The following is a 27,838-nucleotide window of genomic DNA, read 5'->3' on the forward strand; positions in this document are numbered from 1 at the left end:
GTATCTGATATTTACAGCAAACGTTCCAATCAGCAATGATACCTTCTTAGCTACTTTTGCCGATGACAGAGGAATATTGGCAGTGCATTCCTATAAAACCAATTGTCAAATACTTGGGATTGCATCTGGATGAAAAACTTACATGGACAATGCACATTAAAACTAAACGGAAACAACTAGATCGTATCTTAACTAAAAAATATGAACTGGCTATGTAACAAAAGGTCTCAGTTATCTCTTGAAAATAAACTGCTTCTCTACAAAGCTATACTCATACCAGTTTGGACATATGGAATAGAACTATGGGGCTGTAGTAAACTTTCAAATACGAAGATACTACAAACATTCCAATCCAAAATACTCCGTATGATAAGTAAAGCTCTATGGTATGTATCTAACCAAACAATTCACAATGATCTGGACATCCCATTACTTAAGGACATAATAAAGAATCACTCAATAAAATATAAAAATCGCACCACTGATCACAACAACGAACTGATAAGTAATTTATTCACCCAACCACTTGCCGAAAGAAGATTGAAGAGAGTATGGCCAGAAGACCTACCGCAATAATACTTAGAGAACCGTCACTGGACGGTACCTAACTCAAGTTAATTTACAGACTATTTACTTATTACTCTGTGTATAGAGTAGATTGTAAACATGCAATGTTATTTAACTAATGTGTTGATTATCATCAAATCTTTACTTTTCCCCAAATTTTCTCCACAGCCAAGTTCCCCCACACATCCGTCCACTTTAAAATCTCATATAAAAAATTATTATTTAACTGACATTGTAACAAATAGATGATTGTCTTAATTACACGGGTATCTAACTACCAACAAACCGAATAAAATGCATTCGTAAAAGATTGTAATACAAGAGTTCATCCGTTAAAATTTTGAAAGTACTAATTGACAATATACGGAATATTACATACTAAATCCATTAATATCAAATATTGAATAATATAATTAAAACATACGTTTTAACATCCTTGTTTTTCAGTTAGGCTTCGAATTACAAAATACATTGAAACTATTAAATATGTTTGTAAAGATGTATATCTTTTTGCTTAGTTAATTTTATCATTAAAATAAATTGACGTAATATATAAACCAGTAATAAAACATAATATATTTCCTACCTTGTACCGATTATCTATTTAACTTGTTCCACATCAATTTTCACACTAAATCACACTTATTGTCAACATTAGCACAATCTTTTACGATAGTATTATTATTTTTACCGAAAAATCACTGAAAATTTTTAAAAAATCTACTGAAACCATAAACATACCTACTTTATAATATTCAATCTCAAAATACCTAATCTAAAAAGCGCGTACTTGTTTACACAATATTTTATAAAATTTACCAAGTGCATACCTAAATCGTTTTTTGTTTTTTGTTGCCTAGCAACGAATCATAGCCGTAGATATTTTGAAGTATTTCGTTGTTTACACAAAGACACGGTGAATATAATTTATTGAACATAAATTATATATAAATATTAATTATGTTTAGAAACTTATAAGATCGGCAGAAAAGCAATTTGAATAGATTCCTTACATTATGAATAGAAAATAATTGTAATTAGAGTAATTTATAATAATAAATATAGCCAATTTTAATCTTTTTTTTTTCACTTTTCTTATTTTTGTATTAGCCCAAGCTGTAGAGAAAAAAATGTAGGTACATTAATTAATGAATTTTTGAAACCAGCAGAGCGTTATAAAGTGAAATGCCTGGAGTAACCTCTCCAAGTGCGTGCAACTCCAAATTGTTGGTTATAATTTTTTATGGCACTTTGAAGGCGCAAAAAAGGTGTTTTTTGATTATTTTTGTTTTAATTCTTTGATATTTTCTAATTTTTTTTCTTTTTGATCTTTTAATTATTACAAATCGAATGAAACTTCATAAGATCCGATTGGTCAATTTATTTTCAAGATACGTTTAATTGTTTCTAAAAATTCTTAGATGTTTATAAATTTTGCAGAGCCATAACTAAGATAGAGATCTAATTCTAAACGGATTCTCTTTTTAGTCGATTATACAGTGCTAGTTAAAAGTTCGTTCCTTCCCTCGTATCTTCTGAACGGTTATTGTTATAATAGTGAAATTTGAAGGGAGGTAATAAACAGACGTAGGCTTTTCAACTAGTCATAACAGGTAACGTAATAGTGACAGATGACGTTACAGTGCCATTATGGCGGATAATTTTAAATAAGACCTTATGCCAAGTGATACCTCGTTTGAAAGGGATTGAAAATATCTATGCAGTCATAATAATTTTTTTTGAGTTGAAGCTCATGTTTATGAATAAATTAAATAAATACTAAAATTGTAGCTTCTGATTTAATTAATAAATATTTAACAACCTGTTCTTATAGTAAGTGTTCAAAATATACTTCATCTACTTTCTGACAGTAAGTATTATATTTATAAACTCTTGCCGTACTCATTCCAATGTGTCGGGGGAAATTGCCCTACATTCTTCAACAATTCGTTGTTTCAAAATGTCAATATTATCGGGTGCTGTAGCGTCAACTTTAGATTTCAAGTATCCCCACAGAAAAAAATCTAATGATGTGAGGTCCGGTGACCGAGCTAGCCATTCGATCGTACCTCGTCGTCCAATCCATCTACCATATTCCTCATCTAGGTAACATCTTACTGCACCATAATGATGTGCATCTTGTGCATGACGTTATTTCCAAGTTGCCGAATTCATCTGGATTATCGTCCAGAATTTCAAGTATTAACGGTTCAATTGCAATTTGTAGCATCTCCAGATATACTTCACCGATTAAGTTAGTATTGAGAAAAACAGGCCCAACTATGTGGTTTCCCAAAATACCTGCCCAAACATTTTTTTTTTTGGAAATTGTGTGTGTTAAAATTTCCATTGAGAGAAAAAGTACTTTCGTCACTAAAACAAATTGTTTTTATGTAATCAGGCTGTTGGTTAATTTTATTGGACATATTTTCACAGAATTCTAGTCTTCGGTCGGGGTCATCATCTGGTTTCAGCCAACACTCGGTGTTGATGTGTTAGGTGATGTGAATTTTAGTTTTTTCTTAATTTATTCGTCAAAATCATCTTAAATCCAAACAAAATTAGTGTGATTGAATAGGTATATTAAAATAATTGTAGTTTCGCATTTAATTAATAAATATTCTAACGTTCGCCTCTGGTTAATTGTCAAAAAAATTTACGTTGACGTAAAAACATCGAGTTAGAATCTATGGAGAAGCTATGAGCATATTAACGTATGTACTAAAAACGACGTAGGTAGGCGTGGCTAACTGTGATATTAATATGGCGGTGGGATCATGGCCGGACTCAATAATATTAAAACTACTATAAAAATATGACTAGTTATTCAGAAGATTTAATCATAATCTAAAAAAGTGCAATACATTTTTAATAAACTATGATTTATTTATCCCGCGGTAAACAATAAAAACACGATATATTATACATAAAAATAAATTAATACAGTCAAATACTATTAATTTATTCTCTGAAGTACGGGCCATTACTTTGTTTACATATTTGTATACTAACCTGTAGAACGTTAATCCTGAAGATTTTTTATTAACATTGCTTCCGCCACTGCAACTACGTTGAGAACAAGAAACCATTATTATGCACTATCACAATATATTATTACAGTTTCTATAAAAGTATTATAAAACTAAAAATATTCTAATAATATAGATTCTAACTCGATGCGTAAAAACAATTAGAGAATTGAAAAAGTCGACTTTTTGACAAGTAACCAGAGGCGGAGGTTTTAATATTTATTAATTAAATGTATTTATTAATTAAATGCGAAGCTGAGGTGGATAGACGGAGTAACACACGATGCCGAGAAGATCGGAGTCGGTAACTGGAAAATGCAAGCGAGGGACAGAATAGAATGGCGTAGAAAGCTTGAGAAGGTCGAGGCCCTCTAAGGGCTGTAGCACCAAGATGATGATGATGATGAATTAAATGCGAAACTATAATTTTAGTATTTATTTAATTTATTCATCAAAATAAGCTTAAACTTAAATAAAATTAGTATGGTTGAATAGGTATTTTCAATACCTTTCAAACGAGGTATCCCTTGCCATAAGGTCTTATTTAAAATTATCTGTCACAGTGGCACTATAATGTCATCTGTCACTATTATTACGTCACTTGTTATAACCAGTTACGAAGCCTACGTCTGTTTAATACTTCACTTCAAATTTCACTATTATAAGTATAACCGTTCAAAAGATACGAGGGGGGAACAGACTTTTGACTAGCACTGTATTTTTATGTAGGAATAAAGATATTTTCTGAAAACATTTTTATCCCCTATTTGTTGCTTTGAAGTAGTATTGTTTTGCGTTATAAATTAATTAAGCTACAGCATTCCCTATACATCACATATATTTTTAACTTATTGATTCTTATAGCTGAAGTCAAGGCAAAGATTAAAATTTCTACAATCAATAGAAGTGAAGTTAACTTAATTTGTTTAAATTGTAGTAGAATTTGGGGCTGTTGGGCTACCATCCTCCTCTGCCACTCTGACGTCGTTCAGTTTAGGAACGGCTAGTTGAATGTTGAAGTATGAGGGGTTATGAGGAGTTATGAAAAGAGTAGCTCAAGCAGTAAATATTGAAGAGTAGGGGTCAGAAGGTAAATTGCCAAAAAGACCTTAAGCTATTAGTGTCTAAACAACTTAACATACAGGGCCTGCGGTATGCCATACGACAGGATTTAGCGAATAAAATACGACGACAATGAGAAATCAAATATAGCAGCATAAAATATTTCACAGACATTGGTTGCACGCTCCAGTGATAAACTGTTTTCGACCCACAACTTAGGTGGGAAGTCTGCCTCTTCAGCAATATAGTTGTCCACCAAGTGGTCAGCAAATTGCTGAACGGCTTGGTGTTGTGCTGGTAATAACTCACTAAAGTCTAAAGCAAAACACTCTTCTTCTTCTTCTCGTGCCACTCCTAGCGGAGATTGGAAATCATCATGGCCACTGCGACTTTGTTAGCAGCGCGCCTAAAAAGTTCAATCGAACTACACCCGAACCATTCACGTAGATTACGAAGCCACGATATTTTTCTTCTTCCCACACTTCTTTTGCCCTTAATTTTGCCCTGCATGATATTTCTTAAAAGTTCGTACTTTTCACCTCTCACAATGTGCCCCAAGTATTCCATCTTTCTAGTTTTTATCTCATTTAGAATTTCGCATCTATTGTCTAAAGTTTGGAGTACTTGCGTGTTAGTGACGCGGTCCATCCATGATATTCTGAGAATGCGCCTATAGCACCACATCTCGAAAGCTTCGATGTTTTTTGTGGTCAACTGTTTTAGTGTCCAAGCCTCTACTCCATAGAACAGAGTAGAAAAGACATAACACCGCAGCATTCGTAACTTTATATTGATATCACGATTGCAAAAGAGTTTGCGCATTCTATTAAAGACTGAAGCAAAACACTCACCCACATCTAATGGATCTAGAAAAGGTAGATCAAACATATTATATATATATATATATATATATATATATATACATAAGCTATTGCCCGACGTCATTGCCCTTTCCCTTTGAATACTCAGTAGCCAGTCCAACTTTTGAATTTTTCTCCACCATTATTTTTCGAGATGAGATCTACATCTTTTCGAAATCGACATACACAATCTTGGGACTATTTAGGTTCAATTTTTGATAAACCGTCTTTAAACAATTTAAGGCAGTCACATATGAATTTGCTAATTTATTTGAAAGCAAAAATATTGTCAACAGCACATAGTGTCCATAAACTATAAAGTTGAGTAGAAAAAGTTTGTGCAGCATTTAAAAGTTCAATCAACATAAATTGCTTCTAATTTACTTAAATATACTAAGTTGGATACACAAGAACAAGCAACAAATTTTTGTACTGGATCATTTTTTAATAAAAATTGTTATTTTTGATTGGTTGTCACTTCAACGGAGTTTAATGGGTTACTGCACAATGAGCACTTTTTTGCATTTTGGATTTTGAATTTTAAGTATAACTTGTTTTCTGCCATTATAAATATTTTTTCTAATCAAATGAATATCTTCTACAGTATGAGTTTCGGTGCCAGTTCCTTTAATTTCGCTATGTATCAACTTCAACGGTTTTTCACATAAATCGTCCACTGCCTTCCGCTTAACATCGTTATTTATTTTTGCCGGTTTAACAATGTTTTTGATAAAGTTTCATGGTCGTGATTATCAATACATTCAACAACACTTTTAAAAATATTTAGAGTTTTAACAAATCTTTTGCAACTTCTTTCTAGACACACTGCCCACGTTTGAAATTATTAGCAAGCATTTTATGGAAGTTATACTTGTAATTATCAATAACTAGCATAGACTTGCCCTTTTCACTTATTTCAAATTTTTCCATGATGGACTAAAGATATTCCAACCGTAACTAAAGTAATAATATTGAGATACGCGCCAACCATAATTCTTATCATAAAATTTCAGGTAGAACACTAATTACCAATCTTTTCTAAGAAATATATCACTTGCAATTTCTGATACGGAAAACCCAATAAAATATTGAACAAGGGAATGTGAGCTCCATCATAATACATTATTGATAATATCCCCATAAAATTTTAAGTAAGTAGTTTTGTATTTGGATAACTTTTATTAATAAAATGTATCAAAGTGCTTTATGGAGACAACATTCTCTATTTAAGCTGACCCTGGATATTCATTATTATCCATTGTGTATCCACTGAAGGCATTTTTACGCCATCTTTTCTAATGGCCGAAGCGAATTTACCTGTGACCCTTCTGAAGGATATTAAAATCTGACCGCTAGAGCGAACTCAAATTTAGCTGAGAAGGATACTTGTAGGAGGGTTATCGGTCACAAAAATTGAGAATAAAACAAAAGGATCTTGCTACTTCATCATTTAATGAAAACGTTTCGTATATGGATCCATAAACATTATCAGTTTATCTTAAAGTAAATTAATGTGCTTACAATTACAGAGAATATTACAAAGAATAACTTACAAGAATTTGTAGCTATCATTTGATGAAAGTGAAGTATAAAAAAGTTTAACCCTGGAACCATAGGCTTAAAGGTTCAATGTTTTTTTTTTGACGAAAACAGAAGTTAGTTTTTATATAAGTATATGTGTGTGTGTGTGTGTGTATTTGTGTTATTGTGTAGATTTGCAGATTGAGATATTTATTTGTTTCCACTTTATATTAGGTAAGGTAGTGTAACAAAACGGAAGGTGTATTCGAATGCGAAAAAGTATAAATAAACAGTTGCGTGAGTAAAAAGACTTTTTTTATTTAAAATTGCATTTATGTGATATGTTTATTGAGTATCATCTAGCGATGTTGTTCTCTTATAAACTAAACAAGACATATGATGATTTATTTTAAATAATTCCTTATCACTGAAAATAAATAAGAAACAATTTATACATATAAAACTTCACTTTTGTGTCATGGTCTTAAAAAACTAAAGGATAAGAAAATCTGAATGACAGTATCTACCAATCCGTTCAAAGAATCAACTAAAACCTCGTCTCTCATTCATCACATCGAAAAAATTGTCACCTATCCTCCCTAACAACCCGAAAACCTTTCATACAAAGGCCTTCGACTGATTCCAAACAAGAGAATCCATTATGATCCAGCTTTATCCCCTCTTACCTTTTTCCTGGCCTTCATCCAAGAAAAAAAACGACAGAAATCCCATCGAGGTCACCTACTTGGCACTTAGTCGAAAAATAAACGCACGTTGTTCCGGACGTAACACGCGCTTTCGCTATCCCAGTCGGCGGTATCTGGTCAACTGTTCGGAATAAGGAAAAACGGCTCTCTGGCTACCCCCAAGAAGTCGTTCGAAATACCCGCCTCGTGACGCATGCGCTCCCTAGCCGCCCCCAGGTCTAGCACGTCCTTTTTACACTTTGCCGCCGGTTTCTCGTGTGTTATTGTGTGTGTGTATCTGTATTCGTGGGAATTCCAGCGCTTGATGTCTGACACTGAGTCGCAGGGAGAGGTGGGAATACACCTGGTGCCGCTGCCAGGCATCAAGGACCGCTGAAGAGGCTCTCGAATACAAATGACCTACTTATCACAATTTTATTTAGGACATTGCGCTTCCTTAACTATTGTTCAAATGTTGGAACTTAAAATCAAATGTTTGGTTTAAAAAAAAATGTGTAGAAGAATTCTACAAAACATTCACGTATTTTCACTATTAGGTACATGAAATATTTCCATGATTATTTGAATCTTACATAAATTTCAGAGAGACAATTAATTGCAACTGGATATAAAAGATTCCCTTGAGTCACATCTGCATAATCACTTTTCCTTCCACAATATATGTTCTCATATGTTCTTTCTGTATTTTCAATAGTTAACAGTTCAGCAGGTTTCTGACAAGATCTAATAGACTGAAAGTTACGATGTATCTGAAATTCTTGTTGTTATTTACCGATTTATTTTGAATTATGGATCATTTCTAATCCTAAAGTAAAACAACAAAAGCAAGCAAATTGTTAACTTTTTGTATCTACGCTAAGCAAAAATATTTTAAAACAAATATAGTGCTAAATGCACTGCTATATATCATTTTCAAACAAGTCTCTGTCCGGATCTTTACTTCTACATTCAAATAATATTTCATTTAGACCTACATTATTTAATGAAATGTAGTTACATTGAACTTTTTATGTGATAGATACCTACCTTTATCGTTTACCTTTTCAGCAGTTATTCCTGTCTAAACATTACTTGTTTCTTAAACACCAAGACATTAACAAGAAAATTTGCAGAAGACCTTCTATTGCAATGACCCTTGGATATACATTTTCAATCTGGAGTAATACATATAGCAATTTCTTTAGCATTTTCGAAAATGTGGTTCTGAAACTATTCCTTTTGGCATGTCTATATTAGTTATGCATTATGTTGAATGAGAGTACACCACAATTTTGATTAAAAATACGTTACATTTGACGTTTTAAAATACCGTCTCTATATGATAAAAAGTCTTTTATGATTGATATGTTCCGTTTCAGTATAATGTAGTTTCTAAATAAGTTTAAGTTTCTAAATAATAATAAATAAAGTTACATGTTGATTGCAACCCCTTTCATTCAATTCTAAACATGCTCGCGGCATCGATCTTTTTGGAATACTGACTTATAATTTAATATAATATAAAGTAAAGGAATGACTTCAAAAAAGGTTTTCTAAAATCGTTTCTTGTTCATGCCAGTTGCCAGTGAAACCGTTATCGATACTATTCGTAATGAATTTTAGATTTATCTAATAACAGATCTACTCTGACGTTATTTGCTGCTGTTTTAACGTGCCTACTCAGAAACATCAAGATTTTATTTGTTGATTAGTTTCTCGGTGAAAAATAAAGTCATTTTTTATGAAAAGATAAATTTTAAATGTTTATTTTAGCAACGCGTTCTCAATGATACGATAAAACTTTGAATATCACTCGAAGACTTTAAAACCGCCTCAAACATTGTCAGGCGACTTGTCTGCCCATCGTACTAGAATATTAAAAATCCATAATTTTTCGTAAAATGAATAACTATTATTTGACATTATAATAACATATATACCTACCTATATGCCTATGCTTTATTAAGAACTCGAAAGGACTATATTAAATTGAGGTCAATATGTCTTCGTCTTCTTTTATTCTTGCGCCTTTTCTTTTTCTTGAAGAAAAGTCTAGAGCTCAGAATCCGAATGATATGCTCTATGGCTGATAAAAGTTTGACAATGGACTCTGAAATAGAAAAAGAACTAAAAAAAGAACGCGTGGCTAAATGACCTGAAGAGATGTTTTGACCACTCATATGCAGAAATCTTTCGTGCAGCAATTTCCAAAGCTACAATTGCCATTTGGATCGCCAATCTTCGAGAGGAGACGACGCAATAAGAAGAACAAGAAGGAAAAGCCCTAGTCTTAAAATTGGGTAAATCGATACTCCGTTGTATCGGTTTATTATAATTACCCTCAATAGTAATAAATAAATCTATTTAAGACAACAATAAAAAATATAAATAAGTATATTGTTTGAGCGTCTAAACTGCGTTACAATATAGTTGTGATAATAAAGCCATAAAAATAATTGGTACTGTAATCTATGACTAATATTTTTTCATATATTTAGTTTTCATATTACAACTTTTATCTAATTTTATGGGATAACTCAATTAGTATTGATAGATGACTAACTCTTTTATCAGGTAATAATTTTCACATTTCTGAAAAGTTAAATCATCATTAAATCGTTTCTAATGTCATATTTTAGCGCCACCTATTAAATATTTGAAGTAGTTAAATAGTATGTTTAATATGGGATTATTTCACAATTATTGATTATAATAAAAAATGTATTTTTAAATAATGTTTTAATGTTTAAAAAATTAGTTAAAATATAATTTTCATTACAGTCAATATTAATTGAGGCTTAATCACGTATAAACACGTTTTTGATGTAGTTTCGTGTGTTTTCCTCTATCGGATATAACTGGAAGCTTTACACCAATTATGATCGTATTCCTGCTTACCTACAGAGCACGTCAGTTGTCAGACAATTTATGTATTGAAATTCGCGTTCTATGCATTCCGTGATTGTTTGCGTCATTTGCGAAAATGTTGGAGCTTCCTATTTGTTTTTTCGTTTGTTGACATTCTGTTTTTGACGTGAGTTGAATATGTCATTTTAATTTTAGCATATACACACAATTTTCCGAAAATAAGTAAATACATTGAACAGTGCAGTGGACATCTAGTTTTCTACAGAAATGTAAACATTGTGGTAGCAAAGCCACCGGTATTATGGCAATTATTTTGCCCAAAATTTATTTAGTAAAGCATATTGGTAAATTTTCAAAGTAAATAATGTCTAATAACAATTCCTCTATCGGCAAAGCGAGGGGTAGGCCGCCAAAGAAAATCATATCATGTACCTGGTGTAATGAAACGAAGCTTCCTTTGAAATATGTGTTTCCCACCACAAATGGAAAAAAAGAGTTTTGCTCTGAGACTTGCCTTGCAGAATTCCGAAAGGCATACGTCAAAGGAGCTTGCATACAGTGTGATAATGTTATTAGAGGCAATGCTGCCCCTTCAAAAGAATACTGCTCGACTTATTGTATGAACAAGCATCAAAAGAAAGAATTGGCAAGTTCTAGAGTAGCTGCTGTAGCTCCTACTACGCCATTAGAGGGTTCTTCTGGGCCATTTCAGGTAAATTTGTAGTATAATAATTAATATGCATGTGTAGAAATCAGTCTTATGACTCTTAAATGAAAATATCAAAATAGCAAACATGTAAATTTTTTGGTGCATTAATTGATTGTTTAATATCAGCAAGATCTAATCAATGTTCTTCATCTGATGCTTCATTATTTACAGTAATTTTACATTTTTGAATAACAGGTGAATTTATAAACCTGAGACTAAAATTTGTAACAATACACAACAAAATATCGATAACAGGTGATAGAAATTTAGTAACAATTCTTATTTAAAACTAAAGAACATGTGCCAGTTATACTCCTTCATATTATAGTCATATTAAAAGAAATATTTAAGTCTTTGTATTTTTTTTTAAGAAAGATTTATTATTATTATTATTTTTTTTTAAGAACTAAGCCTAATAAAATACTCGTTTGTATAGTTTGTGGAAATAGTTATCACATCTCATGTGCCGTGAAAAACAAAGTGAAATTCTTCAAGATAGGAGATTCACGTGTAATATGTTGCCAAAATAGTGATGGTCAACCCATCGAATCATTTAGTGCCATAGCGATAGAAAATCAGTGGTTAAAAAAGCTGTTAGCTGAAAAAGATGATAAGTACAATTTATTATTAAATAACAATAATCTATTAAAATCAAATAATGAACACTTGCTAGAAAAATTAAATTTATTGAAATCAGAAATAACCAGAACCAGAATCTCACAAAAACCCAACTCAACTCTTAATGAGGGTTTAATAAAAACTCAAGGTAATGAAGATAAGACAGCCAGTGTCCAGTTGACTAATTCTAAATACAAAATAAACAATGAAACTGACTCAAATAAAAATTTTAATGATAAAAACACCAAACATGTTGAAAGGAATTCCAATATACAGGGCACTTCAAAAATTACTGCAAACAAATTAAATGCACAATTAATGGAAATTCAAACCAAACAAACATGTGACTACATTACAAATTTAGTTGTTGAAAATGAGGAAAGCACAAAAATAAATCTTAATCATATCACAACAGGGAGTTCAGAGAATAAAGCCGACGATGAAGGATATCAAATTGTGACAACAAGACGCAAGAAAATAATGGGAACTGGAATTGGTGATAAGGATTTCCATGGAAAATCCGAAACACCAGACAAAAAATTGTGGTTATTCATCTCAAAAGTTCCGGATAGTGTAAATGAGGACCACATCAAGAGTTTCATAATAACAAAGACAAACTGTGAGAATATACAAGTAAAATTATTACCAACTGACCACAAAAGAAGAGATAATCAATGTTTTATGATAGGTGTACTACCTGACTTAAGGGAAGAAATTTACAATCCTGCTTTTTGGCCGAAAAAAATTGGCATTGAACGATTTAACTTTAGGTTAGGAAGAAGATTCTTAGATCGAGAGCATCATAATAGAGGTCTGTCAACTGGAGAAGATAGACCAGACTCTTTTTTAGTCAAGTAAATCCAAGAGAAACGTTACTTTTATCATCACCAGATAGTTGTTTAAAAATATTGCAACTAAATGCTCAATCTTTGACAAATAAGTTACTCAAACTTGAAGTCTTAACATTGCAGGAAACACCTGATATAATTTGTCTATCAGAACATTGGTGTACTGAAGAAAACATCCAATTTATGACCCTGAATGGATACAACATCGCCTCTTATGTTTGTCGAAAGTTCCATATCCATGGAGGATCCATCATCTACATCAAAACTGATATTAAATTCAAAACATTAGATGTATCTAACTTTAGTGAAGAAATGGTGTGTGAGTGCTGTGCGATTTCTCTGTTTATAGCCAATAGGAAAGTTTGTGTTATTAGTGTTTATCGTTCGCCATCAGGAGAAGTTCAGAGTTTTCTGTGTAAATTACATAATATACTGGAGCTATGCAGTAAGTCATATCATGATATTTATATTTGTGGGGATCTAAACATTGATTATCTTGTCATATCTCAATAATAAGCAATCTTTTAACGAGTTTTTAGTAAGTTATAATCTGAGAGTCACATCTGAGGCTCCTACAAGAGTTTTCGTAGATAAAGTAGGTAAAACATCATCTACAAAATTGGATTACATATTGACAAATGTCGAACCACATCTTTATAAATCAAATGTGTTCGAGGGTCACTTCAGTGACCATAAAGTATTTTCACTTAGTGTATATTTGCAAGCCAATAAAGTATCGAAAAAAGATAAAAAACCCATCAGTTACAGGGATATGTCAGATGAAAATATAAATAAAGCAGGGATTTCTTCTACAGTTTTTGATCAAGTTTATTCACAATTGAATGTTGAATATGCCACAAATTCATTTGTTAGCATTTTAGATTACAATCTAAATTTATATTGTCCAATAAAAACACGGTATAAAGCACTCAAAACAAATAAGGCTACATGGGTAACAAATGAGGTAAGACACGCTAGTGAAAAACTAAAAAATCTACACTGGATAGCAAAAAATATAGGGAGTCTCGAGTCTCAAGATACCTATAAACAGGCAAAAAAAGAATATAATTCTCTATTAATAAATACTATAAAATATAATAAAAAAAACTTTCATAGTGACTTAATTAATCAATCTTACAATATACCAAAAACAATTTGGAATTTAGTAAACAGTGAAACTGGTAGGCAAAAGAACAGGTCTGATATTATTCTACATTATGATAATAAAATTATTACCAAGTCTTGTGATATTGCTAATTCATTTGCCTCATATTTTGCTACAATTACAGAATACAATCTTCAAACTCATTTTGGCACATCGTTACCTTCTTCTTGTACTACTTCAAAAATGTGTAACAAAACATTTTTCTTTTTACCCGTAACTCCAATTGAAATAAAAAATATAATCGATCAACTAAAAAATAAGCCTAGTACTGGTATTGATAACATATCTGTAAAAATAATAAAACTGATAAGTGATCATATATTGATTCCTTTAACCCATTTAGTTAATCTCTCAATAACAGCCAGCCAATTTCCATCCATATTTAAAATGGCAAAAGTTATTCCAATCTTCAAAAAGAATGACCCTCATGATATTTCAAATTATAGACCAGTATCTGTCCTTAGCATAATTTCAACTCCATAACTCCAACCATAACTCCAACCCAACACGGCTTTAGATCAAAAAAGTCAACACTCACGGCTGCATGCAGCTTGTTTGAGCGTATTTATGATGAATTGGATAGTAGAAACCACGTGGCAGGACTATTTTTTGATCTATCACGTGCTTTTGACTGCTTAGACATAACATTTATTCGCAATAAATTATATAACGTTGGTTTTAGAGGGATATTTCTAGAATGGATAATAAATTTCTTAAGTGGCAGGAAGAGTGTTGTTAAGATGAAAGAATCAAGCTCAGAACCATACACGACAAATAAAGGAGTACCACAGGGATCCGTGCTGGGACCATTATTATTCCTAATTTTTATTAATGACCTACCAGATCACATAAGGGCACTTATAATATCAATGTTTGCTGATGATACCTCGTTAATAGTCTCTGCACGTACACTAGAGGAATTAAAAATGACAATGAAGACTGTTGTTGACTGCTTTATACGCTGGTGTAATACCAACAGACTAATATTAAACATTGACAAGACGCAAATTATTTATTTTCATTCATACAACTCATCTAAATATGACTATATCTTAACCATCCATGATAGAAACAATATGTTATCTTCCACTCACTCTACAAAGTTTTTGGGTGTATTCATTGATTGTAATCTCAAATGGTCAGAGCAAGTGAATTCAGTGAACATGAAATTGAATAAAGCTTTTTATGCTATATCTAGAATTAAAAACACACTACCCATCTCGGCATTAATGAACGTTTATTATAGCCTTGCTTACAGCCACATGTGCTACAATGTAATTTTGTGGGGGAACTCAGTAGATAGTAACAAAGTGTTCATTAACCAAAAAAAAATTATCCGTAAAATTTTTAATTTGGATTATCAACAGTCCTGTAAACCAGTTTTTATTAAACATCAAATTTTAACTTTCTACTGCCTATATATCTATAAATCTTTACTTTATGTCAAAGAGGAAATCAATACATTTCCAGTAAATTCAGACAATCACTACTACAATACAAGAGGTGCTGAATCTTTACGAGTTCCTAAACACAGAACATCCAAATTTCAAAATTGCTTCAGATATATGGGACTGACCTTATACAATCATTTGCCAAAAACTGTGAAAGAAATACCACTTATCTCTAAATTTAAAAAAAATGTTAAAGATTTACTCTTAAGAAAAGCATATTATTCTATAAATGAATATCTTGAGGACAAACTGCAATAGCTTCATATTTTACTTGTAAAAATGTTATTTTATATATTTTATGTTTTGTCAATTTTTTTTTACTGTGAATATTGTATTATACACATTAATGTTTTTTATACCAAATTCTGTAGTGACGTATCCTATACATTTACTTTGAATGTCTTAAAGGATCAATAAAGATGACTATGACTATTGTAGAAAATTTTTTAACCATAATAAATTATAGGTTTTTGATGATTTGGAAGGAGACATTTAATACGGAACAAAACCATGATGTTATTTATTTACTGTATTAGTTTCTTTGAAATCTTTAAACAAATGGAAATCAATATATGTAATAGTAATAACAGTAAAACTGACAATGGAAATCAATGTAGAGAAAATAAAGTAAATCAAATTTTGAAACTGTTTCTTGTGGCATGTTTAAGTTAAAAATTATGTTTATAAGGGATTAAACCACAATTGATTATAATAAAAATTGCATTTTACATTTATTGTGATCTTCAATCTGGAAGTAGTTTAAAAAAAAGATTATTATAACAAGGAGTTATTTGAACCCGTAGTTATTGCAATTTTAATATTGTAAATCTAATATTGTAACTTTAAGAAAGGTTAAAATAACTTCTTGTTATAATCTTTTTTTAAAAACAATTTTTAGTTGGAGAAGGTAATGTCAAAACAAGTGTAAAATTTAGTTTTTATTACAGTCAATTGTGATTTAATTCCATTTAAATACAATATTTAAAAGTAAATCATTGATGAAATTAATTGTTTAATCTGGTGGCATAATCACTTGTTAATAGAAATAAAAACAATACATTGTAAAATTAGCTTAAGGTACATGTAGGCGTGTGTGCTTAGACCAATGTGTTTTACCTGTACTCACTTATGGAGTGGAAACATTAACATCCACAAAAAAAGGTAGTAAATAAGATTTGCGTGACTCAGAGGGCTATGGTGTGTCATGTATTAGGTGTCTCTCTGAGAGACCAACTCCCAAACGAAGAAATATGTCTTAGAACAAAAACCACAGATACCATTGAAAAATCCTGTAATATATTAGAGGATCTGCATGAGCCCTATATATTTTCAACCAAATTAAAACATATTAAAATTTGGATTACTTTTGTAACATAAGTAGGCGTTACTTGTCAGGAATTAAATAAAAAAAAAAAGGAAAAAAAGTCCTTGCAAAGTTTAAGATATATTTTAAATATTTTCCACACATACTGCATATAGTTAAATCTTTAAAGCCAGGTGTAGATGGGATTTCAGATTATCAAAAAACTGTGAAGATACTGACCAGTTTCTCTGGTTTTGTGTTGTTAAACCAACATTTGTAATTCCTCATCATTGAGTTAATTAATTAATGAAGTAAGTAACTCAGTGTGATATTATGTTTTTAGTTGTGCCTTTAAAAAATGGAATGCACCATAAGGTATATCACTGTCCACTTAAAAATTTTGTTATCAGTGCTGAGCTGACTGTACCTCTGAAAAAATGTACAGAATTTGTCCATTTGGCTATTTAAAAACCTGCACAAAATTTTATCTAATTACACTGTTTTTCACAAAAATCATATAAACTGGAAATAATATGTCATCATCATCATTCTGGCTTTACAACCCTGTGTGGTCGTAGCTTCCTCAAGAATTTCTCTCCAGTTATCCCTATTTATTGCCATCCTCTACCTAGCATGTACTCCCATGTGTGTGTATGTCTTTGGATAGTTGGCTTGGAAGTTAGTTCTTAAGCCACAGAATTGTAGTATAAAATATTGGTTTTTAAATAATATAACCAACTTTAAAAAGAAAGTTACATATTAGTTCATATATTTCTCTACTGTCTAAGGAAAGTAAATGGGTGATGTTTATGAGAGTCTGAATTTTAAGATATGATCACTTTAAATACAGCTGACTGTTTCACACTTATGTTTATTGCACTTGAAAAGAATGGTTGATATCACATTGCGGTATAGCGCTTGCACATACCACAGAGGGGATAATATTTAACTTGGCCAAATGAGCTGAGAATGTGCTGTAATTAGTTTTCAGACATGTAATTATTGCTGTCGACTTCTTTGGTATGGCATATTTAAAAATATAGGCAATATCTTGTGGTAAAGCAGTGTGGATAGGTTAATACTGATTATTTGAGTTAGATGCTAGTTTTCCATTTTGTTAAAATTCTGTTAATATAATATTAATATAAGTTATCCAATGTGAATATAGTACCTATGTGAATGTGGTACCTACATATAGTCCAACATGGGCGGCATCTTTAGCAAGCTGGTTAACCATTCCATTTCCCTTGATGCCCAAATAACTGTAATATCTTTACTGGCACAAAGGAGACTATTTATTTTATGTTAGGTCATATTTGAGTTTAATCCTTTAATGACCAATGATGAATCTAATAATATAATTGCTTTATTTAATTTGTAAATCTAGCCAATCCAAAGTTTTTTCAATTGCTACTGCTTCAACAGTATATTTGAACAATGTGATGGAAGTTTAATTTTCAAAGATTTACTTTTATGTGGAATATAAACTGCACAACCTGTGACACTGTTCTCTTTTTTGGAACCATCGATATACATTATTACATGATCATTATAGTCACTCAATATGGATTTAAGTAAGATAGAGTTTATTTGTGGAGATAGTGTGAACTTTGGTATAATGACTTTTGGTTTATTTAATATTGCCTGAAAATAAGCTTTTTATATTAGTCATCTTTTCTTTCTACCATAGATATTAAGAATACTCGTTAGTTTCTAAGAAAGCATCAGCAAGTGGAGGAGAACTTTTTATGCACCAATATTTATTTGAGAGAATTTCAATAAATAACTTATACAGTTAGCTAAGTAGATCATTATTATTTAATCCTTACTTCAGGATATGTGTAATTGCCATAATTTCTCAACATTTTTGAAGAGGGATTTTGTTACTTTCAGAAAGTAGAACAGGGCAAGGAGTAGACTTTATGATGTTCATGCGTATTCTTAGACATTTGAACTGAATGCGGTCTACAGTTAATAAATGTGTTTTACTGGTGGCACCATACAGAATGCAACCATAGTCCACAATATTGCATGTAGGCTGTGTGCAACTTTAGGATCAGCACCCCATCTAAAATTAGTGACACATTTAAGGATATTAATACACACCTGCTTTTTATTTATTTAACATGTTTTGACCATAAAAGTTTTAAATCAAGGAGGATGCCAAGATAATTATATTCTTTAACAATAGGTATATCATATCCAGAATAATCCTATGTCTAGTTAATATCATTATGGCTGATTTGTCAGAAGAAATGGTCAGTTCTTGATTTCTTACCCAAATATTAACCTTTTGCATGACAAAGTCTAGAACGTCTAGGCAAACAGCATACAAATTACGCTCTATATAGATGCATATGTCATCAGCATATTGAATGCAATTGATTGAATTGTCAAAAATACCATGAATACTTGCTGAAAATGTGTTGAACTAATCGTTGTGGGAAACCTGTATAAGCTATTCTAGTACTATGTAGTTGGTTTAAATGATCTTTAACCCATTGATCTTGACCCAACTAACAATGCAAAATGTAAGCTCATGCGTTAGAATTGAAGGAAAAACATTAATAATGGTCTAAGACAGGGGGATGCGCTGGTGTCTCCTCTTTAACATTGCCTTGGAAGAGGCAATCAAACAATTAAATATTAGAATGAATGGAACTATTTTTAATAGATCGACGCAAATTCACGCATTCGCTGACGATCTAGTTATAGTGGTCAGAAGTATGAGAGACATGGTGCAGTATTTTACAAGACTTGCAGACGCGGTAAGTGAATTAGGACTTGTGGTAAACGAGGAAAAAACCAAATATATGTTGGTTTCTAACAACCCCCGAAATATCCAACAGAGAATTCAAATTAGCAACCATACCTTTGAGCAAGTCAAAGAATTCACATATCTTAGATCGCTAGTAAACGCAACAAACACGACAAGCGACGAAATAAAAAGATGCAATAGCAAACAGAACTATTCACGGTGTTGAGAAACATTAATTTAAAAAATAAAAATATGAAACATGCAGTAAAGCTCAATATATACAAGACCTTAATAAGACCGGTTTTTATATATGGGACTGAAAGGTGGACCTTATCTCAAAATGATAAAAGACTTCTTGGTATTTTTGAGAGAAAAACTCTTAGAAATTTTTGGGGCCATAAATGAAAATGGGCTATGGCGTCAAAGATACAGCTTTGAACTATATCAGTTATACACCGATCCAGATATTGTGAAATTCGTTAAAGTGCAGAGAATTAGATGGGCTGGACACATTGCTAGGATGTCAGATCACGAATACACGAAGAGATTAACATTTTCAAAACCAGAGGGCACAAGAAGCAGAGGATGAGCACGAAGGAGATGGATTGATGATGTGGAAGAAGACCTACAGATTCTAACGCTCAAAAGACGGAGGGAAGTTGCCAGGAGTCGACAGGAGTGACGACTTCTTTGTGAGCAGACCAAGATCCACAACCACAAGTTGTTTTTCTAATCACAGCTGTTAAATCACAATGTAGTGATATTTAGCCTACCTCTAATACACAGTATATATATACAGATTGAACGAATTTAAAACGGAACATACGAAATCAATGTATTTCGGCTCAACTACGCTCTAGGTGGTTGGCCAATAAAAGGTTGTCAAATAATTATATTATAAAAATCCAATACTTCAGTGGGCTGTTGGATTCGGAACTCATTCAAGAACAAGTCAAAACTCCACCCAAATAGGTTGCCTAGAATCACTGAAAAAACTAGACTAAACAAGCAGTTATTATGCTGTCAAACCACTTATCGCTTCCTTATAGTCCAAGAGATAGAGCCGAAATTTTGAACTGATCAGTAATATGACATTTCTCTATTGGAATATATTCATTGTAACTGGGTTAAGACTTTGCCTTACAGGCGGACGCCCCTCGTGGTACAGGGGGTGGCTATACAGGGATGAAGTTGTCATTTTTTTCGGAAAAATTAACGATCAATAATATGGCTGAAAATTTGCCCAGAGTAAGATCTTGGTATAACTAGACGAAATCCCAAAGGGCGGACGCGAGAGTGGATACATAAGGTGTGGTGGACAGGGGTGAAATTGCAATTTTTTGGGGAAAAATTAACGATAAGTAATATGTCCGCCATTTTCATGGCTCATTATTTAGCCCCTAAAAACTTTAAATCCAAAAGGGCGGATAGCTGGGTTGGTACAGAGAGCCACAAAACGGGGTCAAATGTACCACTTGCCTGCGCATTTTAGGTCTCGGTAACAATTTTCAAACTGATTTTATTATGATATTTTTATACCGATTGGTTTGAAAATTTGTATGCTCACTTCTGTTACTATTCTGAGAAGCGTCAAGTAGAGTTTTCCTCAAAATTTTCCAAAAAAATTTCCGTAAATGAAAATTTTCGAAATTTTGGAGGTAAAATCTAATTTGTAGAATCCTTTCGATTTTCTGTAAGTTATACCATGATTTGTTTTCCAAAAATATTCAAACGATTTTTCCGATAAAAAAAAAAATTAGAAAAACTTTTCTAAAACATTTGATAAAACTCTACGTCATCGTCGGAATATTTTATAGAATATTTTGTAGTTTTAAAATGATATTATGATAATGTTTTTTTTTTTTCAAACTAAAGTCATATTTACTTTACAAATCACATTTTTTTCTTAAATATAAATATTTTACGAATTAATTTTTAATTGAACAAATGTTTGATATTTGATATTTTATTAAATTAAAGTAATTTTATAATGTTAACTATTAAATATTTTTGGTATAACAAATAGTAATTTTACTTATTTTTTATTACAATAAAAAGGTTTTTAAATTTATATTGCATAAATAATGATTGTTCAGATATAAGAAAAATTTGATTTATTATTACATTAATAATCAATTACAAAATATATTATTTCTATTTATCAATAGGTAAAATTCAATTTGTAGAATTCCTTTAACATTTTAAAAATAATTATTAATAAAAATCAATTTAATAGTGGAATTATCAATTTTTTAAGTTTTGAAATTTACTTTGTAGATATTTTCAATATTTTTTTTAACTTTCAAATTGATTGAATTTTTTTTCATTAGTTAATTATAATTTTACAAATTCTGTTTGGACATTAATTTTGCATGATTATTATTTTAAAATATTAAAATAATAATGATGCGCGTTCATTTAGATCAGTAATTCTAGACCCATGCGCTAAATGTAATAAGTATCAAGATGCTTTTATTCAACTTGGTGAAACTGACTTCGATTGTAATGAAGTTTTTGAAACCTTAGAAACTTTCATATGTCACTTATATGGAACAGGACTGACGAGAACAATTCCAAAAAGAAAAGTAAACGATGTCAGAGTTTCAGTATTTAACCGGCAGTATAAGTTGCATGATGTGAACGAGCCTTAAAAAAAACTAAAAAATTTCGATGCTTCAAGCTTACCACCATGTCAAGATGAATTACACCAACATCTACTGCGAGCTCATTATATTTCAAATATTTGGACAAATGCTCATAAAAAAGTACCAACAGAATTGATTGTTGAAGAACATGGTTGGAAGTTTGAAGATGAAACATATAAATTCAAATGATTTAGTGGACCTCAGATGCCAGAATCAGTTCGAGAAGTAGTGATTGAAAATGAAGCAGATAATGAATGTGATATTATTGAAAGTGAAAGTGACGAAGATGATGAATGTGATGACATCAATGAGAGTGAGAAAAATGACGAAATTTTTAAAGTTTTTCTAAATTTTTTTTTCTTATCGGAAAAATCGTTTGAAAATTTTTGAAAAAAAATCATGGTATAACTGACAGAAAATCGAAAGGATTCTACAAATTAGATTTTACCTCAAAAAATTACGAAAATTTTCATTTACGGAAATTTTTTTGGAAAATTTTGAGGAAAACTCTACTTGACGCTTTTCAGAATAGTAACAGAAGTGAGCATACAAATTTTCAAATCAATCGGTATAAAAATATCATAATAAAATCAGTTTGAAAATTGTTACCGAGACCTAAAATGCGCAGGCAAGTGGTACATTTGACCCCGTTTTATGGCTCTCTGTACCAACCCAGCTGTCCGCCCTTTTATATTTAGAGTTTTTAGGGGCTAAATAATGAGCCATGAAAATGGCGGACATATTACTTATCGTTAATTTTTCCCCAAAAAATTGCAACCTCACCCCTGTCCGCCACCCCTTATGTATCCACTCTCGCGTCCGCCCTTTGGGATTTCGTCTAGTTATACCAAGATCTTACTCTGGGCAAATTTTCAGCCATATTATTGATCGTTAATTTTTCCGAAAAAAATGGCAACTTCATCCCTGTATAGCCACCCCCTGTACCACGAGGGGCGTCCGCCTGTAAGGCAAAGTCTTAACCCAGTTACAATGAATATATTCCAATAGAGAAATGTCATATTACTGATCAGTTCAAAATTTCGGCTCTATCTCTCCGACTATTAGGCAAGCTCCTCTTTCCTTTAATTTACACTTATATTTACACTTTATATCGACACATTGCTTCGTATATCCCGTTCTAACCATGACAAATGGCCGTTACACCTTTGATAAATACTTTTTTTATACCTATTGACACCTACCAAATGACCGATTGGCCTCGTAGGCTGAGCGTCATGACGGGGCGCGGGTTAGCGTTCATGACGTCATCACGGGGCGTGACCGGAGCGCGGACGGTGCTTGTGACGTCAGGGGTCAAAGGTCAAAGTGGGGTGAAATGGCTCCCTTTCTACTAGTTAAATATAGTTATATAGTTATATATAGATAGTTGAACGATATTTTATACAATATCTATCACCGGGTATGGATTTATTTTTGTCCAAGTTTTATATTGGTTCAATCTGTATATAATAGAGTCTCAAGCCGCACTTGAACAAAAAAGTACTTATTTGAATATCCATTTATTTTACAATTCTTCATTTATATATATTTGCAAGTATTCTTTCGTTAAATTAAAAAATAATTTATCTTTTGTTCATGACTAGACACAAATGATCGCAGTCCATGTTTCTGGGATCGTCCTCTCCACTAGAACTTCCGTGTTGCTTCCAGGTTGAGATATAATTCGCTAAGTTTTATCTCTGTTTCTTGTTTCAAGGAACGGCTCCATTCGGATAAATCTAAAGCTTCCAATTTGTGGCGGGGATCGATTACTAGAGAAATACAGTACACCCAATTTGTTTTATTTGTAATATTTGATGATCTTATTTCTTGCTGCTATAAAAGACTTTTTCAAATTTAACTCCTCCTCATTCTGTTGGTCAGTATTAAGTTCTAATATTTTTTTGTTGAGGTAGTCGAGTAATAAATGTATGTACATAGCCACACTTTTGCAGGTTTTTAAGAAACCTTCTATTGCTTTTAGTAAATCCCATTCTGCTTCTTTTATTCTGAATGGTATTAATTTTGAATTACTGACAGAAGAAAGTAAGGGAAGGAAAGTTCTTTTATTTATCACGTTCACAGTTGGATTCAAAGGTATCGGTATCTGGTGTTGTCGCCGTGCAGTAGGAAGCCCTGATGAGTCCTAAAAAGGACGAAATACGTATAAGCGAATTGTAGAAGTACTATACGTGAAATAAATCTTAACTGTCTTTTCTATATCTTTATTTACTCTATATGTATTTTAAGTAGGTACTAGAAAGGTTCTTACTTAGATGTATCGATATGACGTGGAATGCAATTTTAGATTCTAAATGTCGTTTTATTCATCGTCTGTTTGCTCTGAAAGTCGTAGAAAGTACAGATTTGGGTGAGAATCTGAATTTTGGTTTCGAACTAGTAGTAAAAATCTTCGGATTTTTACTTTTTACTTTATTGAAATAAATTGTTTATGTATTTTAGAACCGCTCTTTTTATTGTTAAACAGGCTACAATATATACATATTACGGGGCTTTTATACGTGAATGCTGTATTACATTTAAATTTTGAAGAAAACCACAGTCTTTTTTTATTACTTTTTTGTTATTTTCACAATATTATATCGACATCTTCATTCGATGTATCATATGATACGAGATCTATATCGGTGTATAATTTTTTTGTTATTCTTAGTGAAGGAAACCTGGAAAATCTGAAAAGTTTTTTTTGTGGCCCATTTTAACCCTATTAAAAGTACATATTTTAACATACATTTTATGAATTCTGAACGGATTTAAACTCGATTGCTTTTTCTCCATAACATTTTCAAAATATTGACACATTTTCTGCTTTTCCGTCATTCTGATTATCCATCAGCATAAATTCAAAATTTCGACCTGAATATTATGTTAAACAGGAAATTTTACATGAAAAGTGTATTTTTCAGAATTTTCTTATATATTCCAAAGCAAAGTTTTGCTAAAAACAAATTCAGTATATTTGAATCGCTGATTTCGCTGAAAATAGTAGGAGCCCTAATTGAAAGATCGGACTGAAAATTTTCACAAGTTATCTGTTTATGATAGGGAATACAGGTGCAAAATTTCTGACAAATCAAAGACTAAAAGTTTTTAACTCTGCCTACTTCGCGTGAGCTAAGAAAGAGAAACAAATATTGAAATCAATAAGTAAATGTAAAAATATCAGGCAGTTTTTTAAACAGAAATAAGGTTACATAATTTGTAAGATATTTTTTAGTTATCTATTAAAATAACTACATAAATAATTTTAAGTAATTGACGTTTGTAAACATTGCTTTAAATTTGATTATATTTAATAAACAAGAACGTTTTGATTAGGCAGCGTTATCTTTAGCTTTATAAATATATTTTTGGGAAATTTACATCGACAAAACATTAGATCAAGATTTTTTTTAACACAAAATGAGTTTGAAAATAATAAATCATGATTTCACATAGAGCACACACTAGTCTAGACTATCTCTAAAAATAATCCGGTTGTAAATCTAAAAATTGTGTAAGTCCACATATGTATATGTAGCTGATCTATACATCTAAAATATTTCACACTCAACTAATCTACATAACTCAGGATGTGGTAACTCGCTATCAATTGCGGTTAAACCGGAACCTACCATAAACTTTATTTATTAGAGTACACTATATGTTATTATAGTGTTAGATTCTGTCTAAAATTAAGTTCTGTCAATAGATTTTGTGTAAGGTATCATATATCAAAAATTTATATTTCTAGAGTTATTCATCTTTTACGAAAACTTTTGACAGGCAGAGAGGATTTTTAATGCAAATTTATACACACAGAAAGAAAGTAATATTTTTTTTTAGGAATTTATATCGGAACCTTACGTCATATAGCCGGATGTAGTATTAGAAAACTTAACCGTGATTTTGAACAATTGTTTGAATAAAATATTCTATTTGAATGGAAAACTACTTACATCAGTTCCATATACAAGAAAGCAAATCAAGTTGTAACATAAATTAAATAAGGATGCGAAGAAAGGATCCCAAAAGTTGGGTGTTAGCACGCTTTTCTTGTACAATGGCAAAATTTTGGGATCGTTCTCTCCACTAGAAGACCCAGAAGAAGATCCAACAAGATTCCTTGTTGCTTCCAGGTTGAGATATAATTCTCTGAGTTTTATGTCATGTTTCTTCTTTCAAGGAACGGCTCCATTCCGATAAATCGAAAGCTTCCAATTTGTGGCGGGGATCGATTACTCATCATCATCCAGCCTCAAGAGTCCACTGCTGAACATAGGCCTCTTCCTCATGTTTCCAACCCCGTCTATCTTGCGCCGCTCTTATCCAGTTTTTATTGAGTCTTCTTAAATCGTCTGTCCATCTTGTAGGTGGTCAACCGACGCTTCTCTTGTCTTCCCTTGGCCTCTATTCCAATAACCTCTTTGTCCATCGCTCATCTGTCATTCTGGCTATGTGTCCTGCCCATCTCCATTTTAGTCTGGCTATCTTCTCGATGATGTCAGTCACTCCGGTTCTTCTCCTGATGTCTTCGTTGGTTCCACAAGGAATCTACGTTCCTATATTTTTCTGTATACCATATATTAAAAAATTTATTAAAATCCTTTGTAAAAGGTATATATTTAAAAACCCAAACGGGCTGTGTTAGACAGAACGTTTTCGGAATACATCATTCCATCATCGGTGTCTAGGAGTACATGAATGTAGCCACTAAAGATATGGGTAAAAACCCGTTAACAAATAATTAGTTACATTTGTTCGACATTATATCTTATAAATACTTATGATGTTAAAGTTACCGTTGGATTAGGTAACATGGCGACATATGACTAGACGTTGAAGTTGCAAGTCCTGAGACGGTGTGTCTACGAGGACTTTATGGAAGCAACTATGAGTTGCCTAACACAGCCCGTTTGGGTTTTTAAATATATACCTTTTACAAAGGATTTTAATAAATTTCTTCGTTGGTTATTCTGTCTCGCAGAGTTATTCCTAACATGGACCGCTCCATTCTTCTCTGCGTGACTCTCAGTTTGGTAGCTGCTGCTTTCGTTAAGGTAAGTGTTTCTGCTCCGGACGTCAAGACTGGGAGGACGCACTGATCAAATACCTTTCTCTTTAGGCATGTGGTAGCTCACTTTTAAAAGTTTCTCTCAGTTTTCCAAATGCTGCCCACCCTAGGCCGATTCTTCTCTTCAGTTCATGAGTCTGGTTATCCCTGCCAATCATAATTTCATGTCCCAGGTATTTATATCTATCTACGAGTTCTATTTCTTTCCCACCAATACTGATGTTCTGGTTGGGTACCAAATTGGTCATGATTTTTGTTTTCGAGATATTTATATTTAAACCTACACTTTCTGTAGCCACAACGAGTTCCTGTACCATCTCTCTTGCCATACCTAGATCTTCAGCTATTATAAGTATATCATCGGCGAAACGTAAGTTGTTTAGATATTCTCCATCTATTTTTATTTAGATCTTTCTATCTATTTAGATTCTAAATGTCGCTTTATTAATCTTCTGTTTGCTTTGAAAATGGTAGAAATTACAGATTTGGGTGAGAATCTGAATTTTGGTTTCGAACTAGTAGGTAGGTTTGGTATCCGAGTATTAAAACAGAAGTAATAACAAATTTCGTGAAAAACAATTGCAGAATAGGCATTCGATGGGACTTTTCGAAACATAGCTCAGCTTTCATACATGCGATTAACTTTTAAAACATCCTCATTTTAAAGATAATTG

The 27,838-nt window shown here is 31.9% G+C and overlaps 2 protein-coding genes across 3 annotated transcripts in view; one reads left to right on the forward strand and one right to left on the reverse strand.

Moving 5' to 3' along the window:
* The window catches only part of LOC140448963 (acetylcholine receptor subunit alpha-like), a 1,000,791-nt gene extending 992,931 nt beyond the window's left edge, over nt 1-7,860 (reverse strand). The window contains exon 1 of one of the 2 annotated variants that reach the window (XM_072542105.1): nt 7,726-7,860. The gene's annotated coding sequence lies outside the window, so the exon portion shown is untranslated. Of the gene's footprint in view, nt 1-1,153; nt 1,322-7,725 lie in introns of those variants that run through there. The other variant, XM_072542107.1, reaches the window with a different exon arrangement.
* Nucleotides 7,861-10,682: 2,822 nt separating this feature from the next.
* Nucleotides 10,683-27,838, forward strand: part of Scm (Polycomb protein Scm) — a 45,796-nt gene continuing 28,640 nt past the window's right edge. The window contains exon 1 of the mRNA XM_072542119.1: nt 10,683-11,305. Coding sequence (XP_072398220.1) covers nt 10,958-11,305 — 348 coding nt within the window. The 5' untranslated portion in view covers nt 10,683-10,957. The remainder of the gene's footprint in view (nt 11,306-27,838) is intronic.

This window comes from Diabrotica undecimpunctata, chromosome 1 (genome assembly GCF_040954645.1).
Source record: "Diabrotica undecimpunctata isolate CICGRU chromosome 1, icDiaUnde3, whole genome shotgun sequence".
NCBI classification, from domain to species: Eukaryota; Metazoa; Arthropoda; class Insecta; order Coleoptera; family Chrysomelidae; genus Diabrotica; species Diabrotica undecimpunctata.